The sequence below is a fragment of the Pteropus vampyrus genome, unplaced genomic scaffold (genome assembly GCF_000151845.1).
Source record: "Pteropus vampyrus isolate Shadow unplaced genomic scaffold, Pvam_2.0 Scaffold101, whole genome shotgun sequence".
Classification (NCBI taxonomy): Eukaryota; Metazoa; Chordata; class Mammalia; order Chiroptera; family Pteropodidae; genus Pteropus; species Pteropus vampyrus.
In genome coordinates, this window is record NW_011888882.1 from 828441 (window position 1) to 850258 (window position 21818).

A 21818-nucleotide genomic window follows, 5' to 3' on the forward strand; every position below is an offset into this window, starting at 1 on the left:
CCAAAAAAAAAAAAAAGGCTGAGAATTTAATTTATTTAATTCGAAATGGATATATACAATGAAATCTCAAGGATGTGTACCATCCTTGAAATGGTCACTAGATGGCATAAAATCCTTTGAAGCCATGTAAAGGAGCCAAAGAATATTTACAATCCTTTGCTACAAAGCTATAGTGGAAGATCATGATTAAGTGATTCAAAATATAAATTGTATATTTCATTTCTGAAAGAGTCTGATGTAGAAAGGGCTTCCAGAATCTAGAAAGTTTCTTGGTATTAGTATATAAACAACTTTTCTCTTCTTTCTGATGATATATTTCTTTAATTTCATATACTCTTTGATTTTGCTGTCAACTGTGTCATAGTCTCTGAAAAATAATAAAATAATCATATGCATGTGATAAAGTGTTGATTTAACTAGTGTGTCCCAATATAGAGGAATTTCAAAAATTCTCAGATACATAGAGCCATAGAATTTTAGAGCTGGAAGAGACCAGAGAGAACAAAGAGGACACGACCTTCTATGTTTATGTGGCTCATTTACACCAGAGCCAGACAAGGACCCTAGTTTCCATCCATACTTCCGTTTTTTAAAGATCCTTCTTGGAATGTCAGTATATATCAGTAGTATATACAGTACAAACTATATAGTACTGTATATAGTACTATATATAGTACTATATATCAGTACTGTATATAGTTAGGTGACAAGTAGAATAACTTTCCTTGGCCACTTGTAAAAGATATTAACATTTTTTTAAAGTGGAATGCCATCAAGTGTCTTCTAAAAAAGCTCAAAATCAAAGTCAAAGATATTTTTCTTCAGTAGAAACAACCTGGGCCTACTACAATTCCAGAAAATTGTGTACATATTGACCTGTATACATATAAACATAAACATAAAACTTTTATTAGATTTAGAAGGGACCTCAAGAATTTATTTGTCCATTTCCTGCATTCCACCAGGTAAAGTCTCATGATCCCTATTTTACAGATTAAAAAATTGAGTCCCAGAGAGACTGACTTGCTAAATGAGTAATGAAGAGGGAGGGATAGGTCTCCTGTCCTAGTAAAATGCTATACTATGCGTCTCTTGCTGGACAAATTGAAGGACCCATAATTTCACATAAAACAGACTCTTTCTTCCATAATTGTGTAAAAGTAGATTACCAAGTAATTGATTGCATTTTAGATAGTCAAGTTCTCAGGTCTCTTTGAAAGTGAACCTTGAAAGTCAGCTTGACTATTGACAGTTGGTCCATTGCCCAGTACATAAGTAGCCATTGTTTTGGTTTAAAAAAATAAATAAAGGCCCTCATTTTGCTTATTTTGCCCAATGAACCAGTTGCTTGCATGAATGTGACAAAAATCAGACACAAGACACTACATATACCAGGAATAATCAAGATAAATTCGAAAACTGTCAAATATTAGAAGTGCAAAGCCATGCAGAAGAGTCAGACAGGTTTTCCTTTTTGGAGTTCTAGATAATGGGTATACAAAAAAGGTGTCAGTCTTGCTGTCCCAAGTGGATTTTGAGTGCAAAGTTGCAATTTGATAATAAAAAGTACAGGCGGTGTCTCTGTAGTGGAGCACATGGGGAAGCATTCTCGAATAAACTTTATATGTCATAGCTATAAAAATACTCCTAGCATGAAGGTGTTACAAATAACATTTATGATACTAATGATAATAGAATAATGTGTCACCTTTTCTTGGTTATGGCAGGATGACTCAAGACCTTCTTGCATGGCTTCTCTCTTACAAGTTACCAGTTTAGAAAGGGTTTTTTATCCTGGTTCTCAAAAAGTCAAATATGTTAGCTTGGAGAAAGAGGAAGAAGCAGTGAGAAGTACCTGGATATTACATAGAGGTAGAAAAAAAAACCCCAGAAATTAGAGACAGAGAAATGTGATACAAGATATGAATGCAAAGATAAAAGGAGAAGGTAACATTTATTAGCACTTATTTTACGAAAGGCACCGTGGTAAGCATTTTGCTTATATTATCACACTTAATCCTCACAATAGCTCTATGAGGTAGCTTCTATGTGCAGATAACAAAGTGGCAACCGAAAATACTAATTTTTGCACAACAACTAAGTAGCAGAGCCAAGATTCAAATTTTGATATGACTCCAAATTCCGTGTTGTTTTAATTAGAACAATATAGGCAATACCAGACCATCAGTGAAATTTCAAAAAGAGAGATTGGCACAATTATCAGACAAATTGACTTTGGAAACAGCTATTTTAGATGGACTTATGAAAAGAAATATCAGAGACAGAAAAGGATGATAGATTCCATTGAAACTCCATCATCGTAAAAACGAAGTATCTATTAAGCAACATGAATTGCAAAAGGTGCTACAATCAAGGTTTTAATTCAATATCTCCCAATTTGCTTTCCTCATTATGCTCATCCACTTGGTCTCCAAGGAAGCTATAGTGACCTTGCAAGTCATCACCCATACAGAAAAGACTGGGTACTGAAATATCTTTCCAGTCCTGACACGAAGGAATACGGATGTGTTTGACATCCTCCTTTCCAGGAATGAAGCCAAATAGTTTCTTTATGCGCTGCAGGATGATGAAGCGTGAGTGCTGCTCTGCTGCTTGTTCAAAGAGCTTCCTCTCATTGTGGAGGTGGTTGGTCCAGTAGCATTGCTGCAGAGAGGTGAGGGGAGAGCAGCACCTCACCAAGCAGCGGGAAACTAGGGCAGCAATGGTTGCCAAGGTGATCAAAATCCAGGCCAGCATCTGCACGTAATTATTTAAAAAAAAATAGAAAACATCACTACATCAAATATTCAAGGAACAGCCATAGTAGGAGGGAGTCTTACAAAACTGAGAACTAAACTGTGAGTAAGACATTTGTTTTTCTAGTTTTTAACATATTAACAAGGTGCTGATCATTTGTTATGAATGTGGTTCTGATGTATAGGCCCAACCATTTCTATTTGGTTTTTGGATTACAAAAGACTTGACCAGTTAACTTGAAAGGAATTCTAAGTGTTGTCTTTGAAGTGGCAGATGCTTTAACCCACCAATTACCCTTGCATAAGGTACATAAACTATGTTCTTTGCTTTTAGCTTAACTTTACTTTTGAACCATCAGGTAAAGGCGCTTTCTCTGGGGGCTTAATAAATATTTGTAAATGATGGTGATGAAAATGATAATATGATAGATAATAATGGTAGCCTCCTAAGGCATCTTCAATAATGTGCCAACAAATAGTCATTGATATTTCTTCCTGAGTTCCTCTTTCCTTTTATTTTTTTGTGACCAAAGAAGGAAGTCAGTGAGCAAACTCTTATTTTCCTAAATATCTAGCACCTTGTGGTTTTCCTTTTCATTCCCCTCCTCCTTCAAATAGTCATTTGCTAACTAGTTTTATGACTTGTTTTGAAATATACTTTGAAATGAAAATGAACTAGATTTTATTTGCAACTATTTAGTTCCCAACATTAAAGACTGACGTGAATGTCTGTTTCTACTCTTAAAATCCTTTTTTTAAATCGTTTTTTCAACATTTAGCTATTGTTATGTAAAGTGAGAGACACAAGTTCCACACATTTAGGGAAGCCAGCAGGTAGGTAGCCACAGTCTGGAAGATGAAGGTCTCTTCCACAGTTCGTGATTCACACTAGTGTGTACGCAGCAGGATAGCTGTACTCTTGGAGGCTAAAACCTACAAAGTGATAATCACCACAATTAAACTTAATAGAGGCCAGCATGGTGGAGCAAAGGCCATCTCAGATGCCTATTAATTCATCCACTATCATTTATTGAGCTCCAGGTTGACTCCCCCGCCACCATGTGCTGTGTGTGGTACTTGGTTATGGGGACTCAGATGTGACTAATTTAAGATACAGTCATTCTTTTCACAGTCTTTAAGCCTAAAGAGGGAGACAAAATAGCAAGATGAGAAATATAGTAAAATATTTCTCTGGAGGTGATGCTCAGACTTAAATTATTAAAGAGGAATTCACCAGGTGTGAGAAGTTGAGGAGAGTTCTAATAAGAGAAGACAGAAAAATAAGAGCACAAAGAGTTGGGAAAATCTCAAGAAATTTGGATTTACGGGGTTATAGGAGTCATGTGGAAAAGTGGTCAGGAGTCAAACACTGAAGGACCTAGTAGGTCATGCCAATAATTTGGGTTCGTTCTTAGGCTGGTAGGAAATCACTGAAGGATGTTATATGGGGCATGTAGGGGAGGGTTCATCACGATCTGCATTTAGAAAGATAATTTTGGCCTAAGTGTAAAAGTAGATTGAAATGGAGTGAAACTCAGTTCAGGAAGGTATTTTAGAATAAGGTAGGGGTACAGAAAGGATTTGAACTTCGTATGATCTTATAGTCCACAGAGAATAATTCAACTGAAATACAGCATATGTTCCTCAAATAAGATCGACATTCAAGATAGTTGCAGAAGATGACCTGGTGAAATGAAATGATTTTTTAATACCTCAGTCAGCTATTTATTAGCTTTATGAACTTATGAAAGTTATATAAACTCTGAGCTTTGGTTTCTTCATCTGTAAAATGTGGTTGATTTTACTTGTCTCTTAAGATTATGAGGATTAGAGTTAAGATATAAAATATTTATACAGTATATGATGAACATCTCAACATATATTAGCTTTGTTGTCACTAAATCAAAAAATCCACTGGCTAAGGCATTCAGACTATAAAACTGTCTTTTCACAGAAGCCTGTTTATCATTAAATAAGACTTTATTTTGACTATAAGAAAATCTTACCATTGTGTATTACCTTTTACTTTTTCTTAAGCAAGAACATTTTTCAAAGTTAAAATTACCCCATTGATTACTTGACTTTTCACTTACATTCACATAGCCCCTCTGCCTGAGCTTTAGGGCAAATATAAAAAGGTTGAGACAAAGCTTATCTTAATGGCATTTCTAATTTTGCTTAAACTGGCCCATATGCAACACTTCAGTGTTTTGTGCATTGATAGTAATTTTTTTTCAACTAAATATCATTACACCTATAAATTTTAATAACTGAAAAGTGATGGGTCAAAAATGCCTTTGCAATAAGTAGTTTAAAAGATCATATTTTTACTGTATTGCAGTGTTTTTTAGAGAAAAATGTGTTTTTCCCTAAATGTCTTGAAGAAACTGATGAAAGCCAATGACTTTTTACTGACAAAAATGCAATTTTACACTCTTTATATTTAACCTATAAGTGCATTTAGTTCAGAACTTCCCCCCACCTCACCCCTCTCCTCACACAAACCTATCTAAGGATACTAAATTTAAAACCATCATTGGAGTTTATTTTTAATTATATTTAAGCCTCTTGTAATTTTAGATGATATTTTAATATATAAAAATGCATATTTAAGGATATACATGCAGTAAGATGAAATTTAGTAATGTAGTAAAAATAATTTCAATATCAATATCTAAAATAATTTCAATATCAATATCTTTATTTTTTTTATAGATACAGATTCCGGACACAGTTTTGAGCACTTTAGATATATTAGCTCATTATTTCTCATGCTAACCTGATGCTGTAGATCTTATTAATATCCCCATTTTATAGCTGAGATAAGTGAGGCATGGATAAGTTATATAACTTGCTTAAGGTTTTGCAGGTTAATAAGTGGCAAAGACTCAGACCCAGAGCCCATCATCCTCACTGCTGCTCAGAAGAAATCATTTTGATGAGTGAAATCTAGTTTATGTTCTATTATCAGATGGTATGAGAAACTACAGGAATGTGAAATATTGCTAGTGACCGTAGTTAATATGGAATGGGAGAACAGACAAACAAAACAAAACAAAACACAAAAAACAACAGGAACTTACTTGTGACTGATATCTGTGCAGAAGAGCTACTTCATTTCTTATCTCCTGATAAGATGGAGCTGACCTGAGACATGGAAACCCAGCTACGATTTCTTCCCGTTTGCTGGCACCGATATTGTCAAACACTGGGTAATGGTCCACAGATGCAAATTCACTTGCTGCACATTCGTAGTAGGTGCCTGTCATCAGGGTTGCTGCTAGCCATGTCAATGGAGCAACAAGTGCCCTCCCGGTGATGCTGAAGAACCTAAGGCAAGCCAGCTTGCGCTCCAGGAGGCTGATTCTCCGGTGTGGAGGGGCACAGCAGCAGCAGTATTCACTGGTAATTGTCCACATTTGGCTTCTCAGAGCATAGCCAGCAACCAAAAGGATCAAGGCAGGAATGACTAGAAAAGCAGAACCGTAATAGAAGTTTTTCCCAACCTGACAGGGACATCTGAACATTAAAGAGGAGAATACTTGTTGCCCACCAATAGTCAAAGCAGTTATTAAAGAATTTATAAATATTCCACTTCTCTGCAGAGAAGATACAATACTGTTGAGAGTTGGGCCCATCATTGGGAAGCTCTTACACGAATCAACTTGTAGCCCTTTCTGATCATTAGACTCCTCCAGCTATAACCATTTTATGGGATCTTACTGGTTTAACTGGTTGTGTCAGTTGACCCAACTCCTAACATGTTTAAAGGATTCTATCATCTTTTCTTATGTACCTTGGGAATCCTGAGCTAATAAATGCACTTCAGATTACAGCTAGAAGAAATTAAAGAAGAGATTCATCTGGTATGAGTGACAGGGAAAACTCCAGTATATCTTCCCACTAAAAGGAAAATGGCTTACTTGCAAAGCAGACTGCTGTCATTTTCCCATGTGCTGCGTGGTGTGACACAAAATGCTCAGCGCCAGAAAATAGAGCACTGGAAGCAAAACAAAGAATATTCTTACCTTTGTACTAGTCCAGGATTTGGTTACCATAAAATTATGGTATAAAGAATAATGGGAATTATCGAAAACTAGAGTGATCCAAAATTGAGGGCTATTTAGAGTGTCCATAACTCAAGACTTCTGCCAGAACATCCCAAAAGCTTTCTCAAAAGAAAAGAACAAGGCTTGGGTACCCCTAAAGCTGAATCACAAGAAAAACATTCTAATTTTACATAAAAATCTGTTTGTATTGACAGTCTAATATATGAATGTATTGCTTTACAAGTTAAGTTGCAACTTTGTTTATATGATATCTTTTTGTTATATAAAAATATGATATTGGGGTATTGATTGTTATGTATCTAGAAAGAACAAATAAAATGATCAAATATGTAGGGCATTTTCTATACTTATTTAATCAGCAAATATTTTTTATATAACTTCCATATGAAAGGCACTGGACCAGGCTTGGTTGGGCTTATAAAAAGTGAATAAGATATAAATTTATTTTGTCAAATAAATTCTCAACTGGACTTGATTAAATACAGAATTAGTGAAGTGAAACATATGCTGAGGCATTCACCCAAAATTAAGTACAAAAAGATAAAGAAATAAAATATTCGAAAAACCAATGGAAGGAAATAGAAGATAAATTAAAGAATTCCATGGTCATCTAATAGAATTTCCAGAATTAAAAATGAAGTAGTCAGAGAAGCAATATTTGAAGAGAAATAACAGAATTTTGCAGAATCAAAGACACTTCTCACATTAGAAGAGTGTTCGATATTATGAGCAGTGTAAATAAAGATAAACCCATATATAGACACATCATAGTAAGACTGCAGAGTGTGAAAAATAAAGAGATATTATTAAAAGCTACCAGAAAGAAAAGATACATAGCCTACAAAAGAAAGACAATAGACTCATTGGAGACTTATCAACAGTAACAATAGAGACCAGAAGAAAATATCTTCAGTGTGCTTAATAACAACTAAACTATCACTCAAGACAGACCAAAATAAAGATACATAAGACTAAGGGAATTTACTACACACAGAAGCTCATTCAGAGGATTATTAAAGCATATATTTCAGTAAGGAGAAAAATGAACTTCGAGAAAAATATGTGAGTTAAAAAGTAATGATGAGTACAAATATGATATTTTTAAGACGTTCCTTTAATTATTAGTCGTAGAAATAACTACTTTTTAATTTAAAAGATAGAACTAAGGCAATACATGGTTATAATAAGATGTCACTGTTAAAATGGCTAAAATTAAAAAGACCAACCATACCAAATGTTGGTGAGGATTGTGGAATAACTCGAACTCCCCTTCACTGATGGTGGGAATGTGAAATGGAACAACTACTTTGGAAAATTGTCAGTTTCTTTAAAAGTTAACTATACATCTACCATATAACACATTTATTTACTCAAGAGAAATGGAAGCATTTGTCCACATGAAAACTTGTTCATGAATGTCCATAGCAGTTTTCTTTATAATAGCTGCAAACCAGAAACAACACAAATGTCCATCAACGGATGAGTGAATCACCAAATTGCTATATATCCATATAATGGAATACTAATCAGCAAGATAAAAGAAATCAACTATTGATATACATAATAACAAGAATGAATTAAAAATAGTTTCCTGAATCAAAGAAGTCAAGCAAAGGAATACCTAATGTGTGACAATCTAAAATTCTAAAATATGTAAATTAATCTATACTGAAGGAAATAGACCAGTGCCTGCTTAGGTAATGGGGGAGGAGAAAAGAGAAGAAAGAGATTACCAAGGGACATAAGAAGAGTTTTAAGCATCGTATCAACTTGTACCAGCAAGATTTTAACTTATGGAGATGACTCAGTGATGACACGGAGAGGCCAATGCCATTGACAGAAGAATTTATTACTTACATTTACCAAGAGAAAGGGGCATGCCGGGCCACACAGGGCCACATGGGGAAGCACTGTGTTTGGTCAGGAGGCAGAAAGGAGGAAGGGAAAGCCTGGGCAGAGATTTTCCTGGGGTTTCCGTGGAAAAGGCAAGACAGGGCAGGAAAACCAGGCTAGGACGGGCTAGTTTAAATGATTTTAGTAGGAGCTGCCGCTACTTGTCTGGTACCCGGGCTTGAGTTGATCTAGAATAGAGGAAATATTAGCTTGGTGTATAAGAGATAAGAAGGTGGTTCAGAGAATGGGCTCTGGATCATATGGGAGATGTAAATTACTTTGGCCATTACTGTGACACTGTAATTAATGGATGCCAATTGACAAAGAATCTAAGAGAACACAGTTAAAGCAGGATGATGAAAATGTCAATTATATTGATTGACTTGATGGCTTCAAGGGTATATATGTATATATGTCAAAACTCATCACATTGTACATCAATTATATATCAATAAAGCAGTAAAATTTTAAGTATAATTATCAAATAATAGAAATACAGTGTATAAAGATCACTCAAAAAACTAAATGAAAAGGGAATATTGTAAGAAGAGAGAATAAACAAAGGAAAAAGGGTGGCAAAAATAAAATAAAATAAAATAGTGATAGAAATGAGACCAAATACATCAATAATCACACAAAATTTTTTTTAAATAGCTAACAATTACTGAATGCTTACTACATGTCAGGAACTTTATCTTATTTAATTCTCACAATGATGAGGTATTAATATTATCCTCAGCTGTTTTATAGATGAGAAAACTGAGGTGTAGAGAGATTAAGAGAATTGCACAAGGTCACATGGAGATGAGTGAAAGAGGCAGGATTAGGACCTAGGCAGCCTGGAACACACCCTTAACCACGACACCAGGGCTGGGGTAAACTTACCTACAGAGTGTTGAAAATAACTCATGGTACTTGTAACTGACCCACCTAAACTAGACCATACACAAATCTTGAAAAATAAAGGTATTTTGAACACTATCACAATAAAAGGAACAATCTATTATAAGATATGACAATCATCAACTTGTATGTCCGTGGCTACATAGCTTTGAAATATATAAAACAAACACCGATAAAATTATAAAGAGAAATTCTTATAATCATGAGTTTTTTTAACATATCTTTATCAGAAATGTTTGATCAAGTAAACATTAGAAAGAATATAAAAAATGTAGAACAAAATTAGCAAGCTCTGTCTAAGATACATGTAGTATCCCATACCCTAAAAATAGAAAATAAATATTTTTATAAGTTACCAGTAAATAATTTAAACAGATTTAAAAACCATGGTAATAGAATACTATAGAAGAGTGGTTGGTAATCTATAGTTCAGAGATCAAAGTGACTAACTACCTATTTTATATGACTTTTGAGCTAAAAATGGGTTTTACATATTCAAATTATTGGACATTTAAAAAAATTTGTGATATGTGAAAATCACATAAAATTCAAATCTCAATGTTTATAAATAAAGTTTTATTGGCACGTAGCCATCTCTGTTCCTGAGATGTCTATGGTTGCCATCCCACCCCAGCAACAGAGTTGAGTAGTTGTGACAGTCTATTTCACTGATTATAAAATACTGATTATTCAACCCTTTACAGAAAAAATTTGCTGACCTCTGCTGTGAAAATAAATTAACTAGAGTGACGGCTATGGTTATGCATAAATCTTAACAAAATAACTTTGAGTGAAAAATGCAAGTTGTAGGATAGGTGCAGTATAATACATTAGGTAAAGTTTTAAAATAAAATAATGTTACATAGTCTGTGGTTACTAACATATGCAAAATCTTAAAACAGGCATAGTAATAATGAATATCAAATTCTGGGTAGTGGTGACCACTGAGGAGGAACGAATAGGATACATGGTATTTCAGCTGTATCAGCGCTGCTCTGTTGCTTAAAACAAAGCCTAAAATATATATAGCAACTTGTTCAGTAAAGCTTGGTAGTAAGTACTACATCTTCCTTATGTTTATAATTTCATCTTTAAAATTTTTTTAAATAAAGTATCTGGGAAGTGAGGAAGCGGAGAAGAAAATTGTAGACCATTTTCTCAAGAAACTATGTAGAAAAGGTTGAAGGTTGGAGAATTGATTTAGTTACCACCAAAGTGTCAAAGTCTCGCTGTAAAGGAGTTTGTTGGTGACAGATTCTTAACTCTTTATTGTCGTTTACTGTTGGAAGAGTTAATGACTCCAGTGTATAACTTGTCAGTGATTGTGAATGATTACATCTATGAGTAATCAATTTTTTTGGTGGGGGTGGGGGAGGATTTATAGCCAAATGATCTACTTGTTAAAGATGGCTCGCTGTTCCCTGTCTATCCATCACGTAACATGTCTGCTCCTCAACAGGGACTCCCCAGCTCACTCACTGTGTGCATACTGGCACATGGATAAGGGAAATCGGGTTTGACAGCTATAGTGCTCCTCAGAGGGGTTGGGGTGCCAAACAAATCAACAAATTTTATGTAAAATTCAGTTAAAATAAACACTAAAAGCCGCCTTAAATAGAAAAAGAAGTTGCAAAAAGATAATGAGCTGCTGGACAGATATTATGGTAGCTGAAAGAGGCTTTGCCTTATCTGAGAGTTTGTGAATGATCTCAGATGGTAATCATATGGCTGACAGATTAGTAGATGTCTTGCTCTATTAGCATCTCCCCAAGTCTCTACTTGGTTGCTCAGATACCTCCCAAAGAACAAGTATAGGGTAATAGCCCAATTCACCATTTACTTTGGTTTACTAACACTGCAACACAGATATGATGAGATTGAAGAATGCATCATTTTTCCAACCCCAGCTCCGAATTCAATCCCAGGCCACTGAAAGAACTCTTAATAAAAGAGGAAAATCTTCTCTTCTGCATTATTTTAAAATTACTCTTCTTTCTAGTTTGCTGCCAGGGCAGACATCATGGATCATCTATGTGTTTGAAACATCCTCTGTGCTTTCTTCTATTTAAGTGAAAGGTAATTTTACATAAAAAGAAGGAACCTGGGGGACACAGGCTTACTTGGATTATAAGAGCTGCTGAAGGTGACTGAATTTCACGGTCTGAAAAACAGCCAAACAGTGTCCCAGAGCCAGCGCCTACAGCTTTGCTTGTGGAGATCATACCCTTGTACAGTAATGCCAGGGAGTGACTCCTTCCTTAAACCCTATGGTCTTGGCTGCAGGGCCAGGGGAGAGGGGGAGACCCATCAGTCTGAAAGAAGAGCTGGCTTTTTCCAGTACCCGCAATGTCCTGAATTCTCATTGTGGCCCTGATGTCACCATATCACTGCCATTAAAGTTTAGTAAAATTGATTCCTGTGCCATCTCTCCCTTCCCACCAAAATACACAGGACTTTTCTATGTTTTTCTCAGGGACCTCCCATCCAGAACCCAGAATTGCCCCAAACTTGGTCTAGCAACACGCTGTCACCTTATTTTAGTAGCTTTTGTGAATCTATTTTGCTGTAACATATTATAGTATGTGAAGAAAAAAAAATTCTTTTTGATTTGGAGTCAGCAAATTTAGCCCAAATCCTTCTTTGTTGCCTCCTATCCAGCTAACCTTGAACAAATTTCTTAACCTCTCTGACTTTTAGATTCCTATCCTATAACATAGTAATGATTATAGTACTGACTGCTTCACAGATTGTAGCTGAATTAAAATGAGATAAAGAAAATGAAAACCATGTCATACACTGTAAAGTTTATAGAAATATAAGGTGCTATTAATTTGCTACTGAAAAGCTTCCCGTCCCCTACAACCCAGCAAAATCGATTTCCTGAGAGTGGGCTCATAAAACATAGCATTAATGGAAATACCTTAAATACTGTAGAATTCCATTCAGTATATTAAGCTACAAGAATAATCTATAGTAATTAGTGTTTATACAGTCATTATAATGTGCTTTATACCAGACATTATCTCTTTGATACTCACAATTATTCTCTGAGGTGGGTATTATTATTGCCATTTTGCAGATGTGGAAACTGAGCCAGAGAGCAATAAAATGGCTTGCCCAAGTCACAGAGCCAGTAAATGGCAGAACTGCAGCTTAGCCTGGGCCTCCTAAATCCTCCCACACTCTTCTTCAAAGTCATCAGTAGTCTATCACTTTATAGCAAGAATTTTCCAGAACACACAGGGCTAATTGACTGAAACTGAAAGAAGTAGGAAACTACTTTCTTAAACAGAGTTTTATGCTTCTATTTCTGGAAATGTTTTTGATCCTCCATATCCTGCAGTTGTCAAGTTGAGGGAGTTTCTTGTTTTAACTTTAAATTCTATACTTTTGCGTAAATAAAGAGAACTTTCAATAACTAACATCTCCGAGACTGTCAAAAGAAAACTGAGGGCTTGCTTTCTCTGCCAGAATCATTATACATTATTAAACTAGAATGCCCATTTTGAACAACAGTTTTATAAGAAAACATCAGCACCCAAATTCTATCACTTCTTCACATTTCTGCATATGAAAAATAAGTTACCAGATAGATATACTTAATTTTGTAATCACACAAGATGGGGGGTCTGAGATGCCCATTATTTGGGGAATAATGTAATACCCATTAGAGTCGTTGATTAGGTCTGAACCAGTGTTTAATGCCTATAGATTGCTGATCCTGTCTCAACACAACAATCAATACAAAGACTGAATAATGCTAACATTTAGATCTATCTTGGATTGTGAAGGTTTCTGTTTGTGATTTTAAAACAATGCCTTGGCATGAGCACAAAACACCACTCTCATACTCCCTTGGGTTAAAGAATTTCAGTAGCCAATGCTTCTGGTCTGACTTCCCACTCTCTGCTTTTACGTCTCTATAGTACAACTCATTCTCACTAGCAGTATTTATTTGATGAGTGGCAAAGTACATGGCTACAGCACAGTTCTGCTTATGACTGTTCTCTTCAGTTCAGCATAGAGCAAAAGCAGTATGGTGCATAAGTAGCACATGTGTCTGAAAGCAAAGAAGAACTTGCAAAAACAAAACAAAGCCAAAGAAAAGAAACCGAAGATCACATTCTTCATCTATCAAGCACTATGTCTCGCCCTGCGCAAAGAAGACCAGAATACCATAAAATAGTAAGATCTTTTTATAAACATTCTCAAAGATATTTTATTCTATGTCAGAGGAAATGTTTTCTTAAGTGATTTCTGATTTATTTTGAAAGGCGATGCTGTGAGTAGTTATTTAGTGGAGCAGGGAGTGTTTAGTGGAGTGAATCAAAAGACACCTCTGGGAATAGTTACAATAACCTCTTACATACTGTAAAAGAATAATCAATTCTTTACTATATTTCTGGGTCTTCTCTTCTGACTAGTTTTATCTACAAAAGTGTGAAGATTTTTTTGTCTCTTACAGAAAATATGAAAAGGTTAAGCAATTCTTTGTATTTCATACTTATAATTTGTTGTATTTCATACCTCATGAAATATAAAATAAAATGTATAGAAAATAGTTGATTATATATTAAATTAAATAGGTATAGGTCATCAAAAACTCAGTATTAAAAGATTGGCTTTAAAAATATATTTCTTAGTCTTAAATGTAAGTGGTCATCGTAATTCAATATGTGCTATTATCTTTTCTATATGTTCCAAGTTTGGAATTATTTTAAAAACTTAATTATTTTGCAGATTAGATTTGTATGTTCTTCTTTAATCCTCTCTTATTGTAGTTTTAGGCATTCAGAAGTTATATATGTAAAAACTCATTAATTTTAAAGCTCTGTTCATTATTTCAGGAGACTGATGGGCATTGCATAAAATTAAGCAAATTCAGCCATGGGTACTTAAAATTATATGACTGACCCATGCACACCTCAATTAGAAATGCCTGCAGATGCCACCCCTGGCATTCTGGAGTCTTGATTTATTTTTTTGTGGGACTTTCAAAAACTAAAAAAATATTGTACCTAGTTCATATTATACCTAATCATTTGATAAAAACACTTTTTTATCCTGATATATTCCCAAACTCCTGAAATAATTATTGGTGTTTTATTTTTCATATATGACAAAGATTATTTTAAAAACAGATAAAGTTATGTTGATTTTTCTTGTGGTCATATGGTTGGATCTGAGACCCTACTGGACAAGTAGTTTGAAGTACAGCCCTTGGCCATGAAGCAGAATGGAGAAAGCTGGTCTTTATGGGCATTGATCTTAAATTCAGCTGAAATATAGTTAGTACCACCCATCATAATGAGAGAGTGGGGGGCGGGGGAGATAAGAAAATGTCATTATTTCAGCTTGGCCTTATAAGTGGGCACCATGCAAGACTCTGGCATGTAGGTAGGGTATAATTTTCTCTCCTTTTCAAATTCTTTTGTTTTACTGCTAGTGAAACAACCATGTTATTGTTCTCTCCCTCTCTCTCTCCTTCACCTTTGCTTATGTTATACTGTAGTATTGATTCATAGCAGTAATTTATCTTCTGCTGTGGTTCTTTATATGTTAGGCAGATGTTTCATGTATAATTTACAGACATTTCTTGTGGTTTATGATTAGGTTCTTGGAAAATTTAAATAAGAACAGAATTAAAATTGAATACATGATAACTCTTCTCTGATTTAATAATATTTTTGTTCAGATCACTTGCTTTACATCCCCTGTTTCCTGATAGAAATATTAATATATTTATTATGAATTATATGTATTAGTGTCCTTAATGTAGTGTCAATTAATGTATATAACATATATTATAAATACATTTATGACATTTTAATTTATATTTTTCAACATAAATTATGTCCACATGTGCTATATAATATTTAGATTTAATCTACTTATTTAGTGATAACAAATATTCTACTTGATTAAAAAAAAGGATTTGTCATGATATGAACCATGTCATGATGGGGTACGCACTGGTGGTATTGGGCCAATTTTGGAAATATTTGGATTGAAATTATATAGCCTTTTATAGAAGATACTTTGTTGAATAAACAATTTTTTTTGTTTGTTGAGCCATTTCTGCCCATGATTTAAAAAAGAAATTGAATACATGTTATCAGGCTTTATCTTCCCCTCCACATTAGACTCTTCAAGATACCTGGACCTAGAGGTAAGGATACCTCTTCCAACCTGAAATCCACATTTGACCTTCCATGAAAATACAAGATTGTTCACAAAATAAGATTGTTTTCAATGGTGGTACTCCTTCATACCTCCCTCTCCCACCCACCTCTTCTCTGAACAGTGGCTTCTTTTGTGCACTTCAGAGAATTCCTATGTCAGAGTAGAGCCTGCAGTCTCAGACTCCATCCTTGGCTCTGCCAATTGCTGGATAGTTGGGCAAGTCACTCATTTCTCCTGAGGTCTCATTCCTTCCTTTGTAGGACTGAGAGCATTGGAATAAATGATCTCTAATATCCCCTTTCCTTTCTTAGATAGTATTCAGTAGACACAAAACAGAGAGACTTTAAAAAATGGATTGATTGAGCTTTGTGTTTTCTGTTTCTCATATTTTCAACCTATCTATGCTAAACCAAACCTCAATTAGTCTCAGTTTTATTTTTAATGTTTAATTTACTCTGAAAACAGGACGTATATTTTTGGAGATCTGCGAGCAAAGTAAAAATTCTTTTTTCTCTAAGTATAAAGAAGCATATCACAAATTTGCTACTGCATTTGGGTTCATCCTGTTGGTCCTCTTGGAAGATCTGGAACCCATTAGGGATTGTACAGACTTGTGAGAGGTCTCACCCAGTTATTCCTTCCAAATGAAAATATGCGCAGCATGTACCCAAGGCCAATGTAGAACGAAATGAATTTATATTAGCAATTACTATTAAAAAACTTCCCCATGAAAATATGTTGCAGGTTATATGAGCAAATCATGAGAAGATGTCCTTTCCTTAAGAAATTAATTTTATTTCACAGCTTTTTTTCCTTCTATGTATCCAAATATCGGTATAATTTGTTCTTAAAAGTGAAAATTGTTTCAATAATTAGTAGGAGGGTGGAAAAAATGAACAGATGATCTGGAAAGCTGCTTCCAACTAGAAAGTTTTGTAAATAAAGATAAATAAAGTTTTGTAAATGAGAAGAGTATACTGTTTGCAACTTTGCCTACAATGTAAAACCATCCATTTTTCTCCAGAACAAAGATCTCTTTGTCCTCACCTATGGAGCCCTGGTTGCCCAACTGTGTAAAGATTATGAAAAAGATGAAGATGTGAATAAATATTTAGATAAAATGTAAGTGGAAGTCTTTCATTCTTGTGGAGTGTACATTGTTTCTTAACCTTCTCCGAATTTTGTCCACCTCTAATGACTTCTGTTGCTCCATTTCACCAGCTCTTCTTCTATTTCAATAAATAACATCTTAAAGCTAAATATAATTTCTGATAGCTGCCATTTTGTAGTCATAAAGTATAAAGTAATAGGAAGGAACTTCTTTCCAAGAGTATCAAGCATGGAAATCATTTAGTTGGAAATCATTTATTTGCTAGTTACATAAGCTAAGGGTTTGGTAAAACTGAAATTGTTCTTTTAACAATATGATGAATCATCAAATTTGCTTCTTTTCAGAAGTATTTTGTTTAACATAACTCCTTCCAGTATCAGTATGTGCTTACATAAGCACAGATCATATATGGAAGGATATGCAAAAAAATTACTAATGATCATTGCCTGAAGGACCTGGAAGATGGGAGATTATGGATAGAAGGGAGATTTACTTTTTCCTTTGTAGTGTTTTATTGTTTGGATGCTTTTTTTCATTATTATGTTTTACTTGAAATATATACTAAATAGAGAAACCCATTTCTTCCTTTTCAAATAAAGTTTGTCTTTATTAATGGAGATTCCTTCACAAATTCAGCCTTTAATTTTCTCAGAATAATTATATGATCATCAGATTATTGCCTAATCATCAAATGTCTTTCAACATTTTTTGAATGTCTTAATAATGGCTCCTAAAAAGGATTCTAACAGGACAATAGCTAGAAAACCTGTCCTAGGTAGAAGATTTAGTTAGACAGGTTGAATGGAAAATTTGGCCTCGTTAAACATTTTAAAGTTTTTAAAAAGAGTTCTTTGTATTTTCAGTTAGAATATAGAAAAAGAAAAACAGAAAGAAAGTTTGAAAGATTCTTTTATCCGAACCCTTGGTTTTCTGGCTTTCTATATTGCTTATCTTTTTTTCTATTGAAAAGTTCCTTTTCATTGTCGTATATTTTTATATTTTGGTTCACATACCTTTTGTTTTTGTTTTTGTTTGTTTTTTACATTTCTTCTTAATTAGTCAGGGGCACATCCTCTATTAAACTGTCTGTAAAAGCAGGAGTTGCTTAAGTTATTTTACATTTAGGTCACACTTATGCCATGTGACACATGGCATTTCCATACATTACATCATTTTATTTAGCTTATGTGAAATTTGAATTGTTTTGTGGAACATCTTTAGAAAATGAAGATATTCATTTATTTGACTAAAAAAACCCCACTCTTTTGTTATCTACTACTTGAGAGCACATTTTAACAAATATAGATGAAATACTAGTTAAAGAATAAATTTTGAGAGGTTTTAGAAAGGACTTGCCTTAAGAAAAACAATTCACATTTGGATTTCCTTAATAGCTTCTGCTGAGAGCGTCTTACATTTTTAATTTGATATATAAATACTTAAAACATTTACTTTGCAGAAACTTACCCTTTGACCAAAACAAGATATAAATGCAACACTGACCATTACATTCTGGCTTCCCATTGCTGTTCCCAGTGACCAAGCCTGTGTATACACTTAAAAATGAGACAACACTGAAAACAATTTTTAACTCCTAGTATAACTATTTCTCTGTAAAGTATGCATTGTGTTTTTTAAAAGTCTTTTCAGGGTGAACTTCCTAAATAGAACAACAAAACACTTTTCTTGAAAGGCAAGTAAGCTAAATTGAATGTCTCTAACTACTCAGAAATAGAAATAGAATTATCTCATAGATTTAGTGAATTCATGAGCACTCTGACATCAAATCTGTCTTCCCCAATCACCCTGTCACCAAATATCTCCTTCCTTTTTAGACCCTATGAAACAAATATTGCCTCTACAAACTTTGGTGTCTTTATCTTGCTGGACCTTTTGTTGCTCTGTTCAAATAGTTTCACTTATCTATGTATATGTAACGTGACATTAAAAGACAAATTTTATGTCAGAGGCTTGACAAAAGCAGTCTTATTCTTTTTCTTTTCCACCATTACGGTTCTATTTCCTTAACTAGATTGGAAGTTCTTAGTTTTATCTTGTTGAAAGTGTCTATTCAGCCATTTTAGCCACATACTCAGTTACATGATCACATCTCAATAAAATGTTTTCAGAACTGTACACAGTTATTTGCTGTTAGGTGGAGCTAATACAAATACTTTCTCTCAAGTCCCATAGATTCAATTTCCCTGGAATGAAAAATGATTTTTTTTTTAACTTGGCTTTTTTCCTTTTTACTAAACTTCAGAGTCCTAACTGCTGAAATCTACACTGGCAACAAAAATTGATTTCTCTATTCCCTTCTTCCCCTCTTTCCAGAGCCCATTCCAGACATGCCTGCCCTCCTACCATGATAGTATGCTAGGAGAAGAATGAGTCTCCAGGTACCACACCTACAGCAGGCAAGTTAGCTACACCCACATTCTGTTTCCATCAACAGCTAACTTAGCTGCTGATGAGAAACATTAGGCTATGAACACCAACCAAACTTCTTTACCTTTAGTTTACACTGTCAAATTTGGGCCATCCTCCACTCTTCAAATCTCTTTGCTTGTAGACTAGTTAATATTTCCTGGATGCACTGCTCTCTGTTTCTGTGGTCTGTGGGACAAAGAAGGGGCCCACTGCCAAATAGTCATTTGACTTATCACGTTTGGTTTAATTTGTTATCCATTTGCACAAGTGCTACACAGATGAATCCATTCTTAAACATTGACAAACTTCACTGATTACTCAAATGTTATTTTTAGACAACTCTTTTCTTCATCCACAGGGGATATGGCATCGGAACACGGTTAGTGGAAAACTTTTTGGCACGAACTTGTGTAAGACGATGCCACAGTTATTCAGAAATTACAGACATAATTGCCCAGGTAAACATATTTTTAGCTCTGTCAATATGTTTTGAAAATCTTTGATTCATCCTGAGTTTGGTGGTTTTCTGCTCTATCGAACAGGTTCCATCTGTATTTGTTTTTAGGTGCTAAGAGAGGAGATTCTGATCAAAAAGCATTTTATTTTAGCACAGAGATAGGCTATTGTGAACAGAGACAAATTCTTCCAAGCATTTAAGCATCTATTGATTTTTCTGACCAAATGGTATATGTGGGCTATATGCCCCACACTGGGAAAAACGTTTTGAGAAGGTAAACAGAATGGAAGTGTAATAAGACAGCCCTATAGCATGCATGCCCGAAACCAATTTCTTTACATAATCATTTTCAGCACATAGAAGGAGATAGCCTTTGACTGTCTTAGAGAATATTGTAGCCATTTCAGTCTCGGAGCAATGTTTTCTCAAGAGAAAAATAAAGCTTCCTGTATATGTACGTGTTCTAAGAACTTTCACGACCCCGATACATGGGAGACAACTTGAAATCATCCGAGACTAACTCAAATTTCTTATAAGATGAGACTGGGAAACGCATCCTTAGCCAGAATTCCTTTAATCTGCAGGCCTATGGTTATGAACCTCTTATTATTCATTTGTGGGAGACCTAGAAAGTATGTATGGAAGGAGGTATTATAAGGTCCAGGCTTGCTGCCTGCAGGTTCTCACAACTGACCAATTAAGTCGACTTCACTCTTCTTTTCTTTCCTGATCCTTAATATTGATATACATTGCCATACTGACTCTTCGCATTAATTGCAATAATAATTCTACACAACACTTTGTGATTCTAAATGTTATTTTACATAGCTTTTATCTTTCATCTTTGCAGTATCCCTGTGAAGTAGGCAAAGTAGGAGTCGGTATCCTCATTTCCCAAACAAGAAAACCGAGCCCCAGAAAGAATATGATAGAAATTAAATACAAGTATATTTGAAAAATAATTGTACATTAAAAAATACAACCCAAATGAACAAATTTTCCAGTTAGTATTACTTTCATTATTTCATAGCTAATGAATCATGTGGCTGAAATTGAAATCTAGGTCTTCAAGTCTTAATGCAGTGAGTTTGCCACACTACTAAATGGATTAATTTTTTTCCCTTCCGTATTTGCAGAATATCACTAAGATCCTGAAGCAGTAGTTTGAAAAATAAAATAATTTTTACTTAACTAATTCTATGGGCAGTACTACAAGAATTCTAGTTATTTTAATGTAAATATTTGAAATATATAAATGTACATGGTTGTGTCCTATTTCTGTAAAAGTGCCATTGGAGTTTCAATGGGGATTGTATTGAATCTACAGATCACTTTGCATAGTATTGACATTTTAACACTACTAAGTCTCCCAGTCTATGAACATAGGATGTCATTTCATTTGTTTATGTCTCATTTAATATCTTTCATCAGTGGTTTATAGTTTTCAGTATCCAAGTCTTTCACCTCCTTCACTAAATTTATTCCTAGGTATTTTATCCTTTTTTGGTGTTATCGTAAATGAGATTGTTTTCTTAATTTCTTTTTTAGATAGTTTGTTGTTAGTATGTAGAAATGACTGTTTTTTCTTTGTTAATTTTGTATCCTGCAACTTTTCTGAAATAATTTCTTAGTTTTAACAGGTTTTTTTTTTCCTGTGGAGTCTTCAGAGTTTTCTACATATGAGATCATATCATCTATAAAAAGATATAATTCTACAACCTTCTTTCTAGTGTGGATGCCTTTTATTTCTTTTTCTTGTCTAATTGCTCTCTGGCTAGGACTTCCAGTACTGTGTTGAGTAGAAGTGATAAAAGTAGGTATTCTTACATTTTTCCTGATCTTAGAGAAAAAAAAATTCAATTTTTCACCATTGAGTATGGCACTGGGGAAAGGATAATCTCTTTAACAAGTGGTTCTGGGGAAAACTGGATATCCACATGCAAAAGAATGGAATTGGACCCTGATCTCACACTATCCACAAAAATGAACTCAAAATGGATTCAGAACTTCCACTC

The 21818-nt window shown here is 34.4% G+C and overlaps 2 protein-coding genes across 2 annotated transcripts in view; one reads left to right on the forward strand and one right to left on the reverse strand.

Annotated features, from left to right (window-relative positions):
- Positions 1–2370: 2370 nt before the first annotated feature.
- On the reverse strand, positions 2371–16400 carry CALHM4 (calcium homeostasis modulator family member 4). The gene is made up of 3 exons (XM_011364775.1): positions 16342–16400; positions 5840–5903; positions 2371–2757 (listed from the first exon to the last, which is right to left on the reverse strand). Exons 1-3 carry the CDS (start codon positions 16398–16400, stop codon positions 2371–2373), a joined length of 510 nt encoding a protein of 169 aa, XP_011363077.1.
- TRAPPC3L (trafficking protein particle complex 3 like) overlaps positions 13617–21818 on the forward strand; it is a 41045-nt gene continuing 32843 nt past the window's right edge. The window contains exons 1-3 of the mRNA XM_011364774.2: positions 13617–13807; positions 16830–16927; positions 19705–19804. Coding sequence (XP_011363076.1) covers positions 13766–13807; positions 16830–16927; positions 19705–19804 — 240 coding nt within the window. The 5' untranslated portion in view covers positions 13617–13765. The remainder of the gene's footprint in view (positions 13808–16829; positions 16928–19704; positions 19805–21818) is intronic.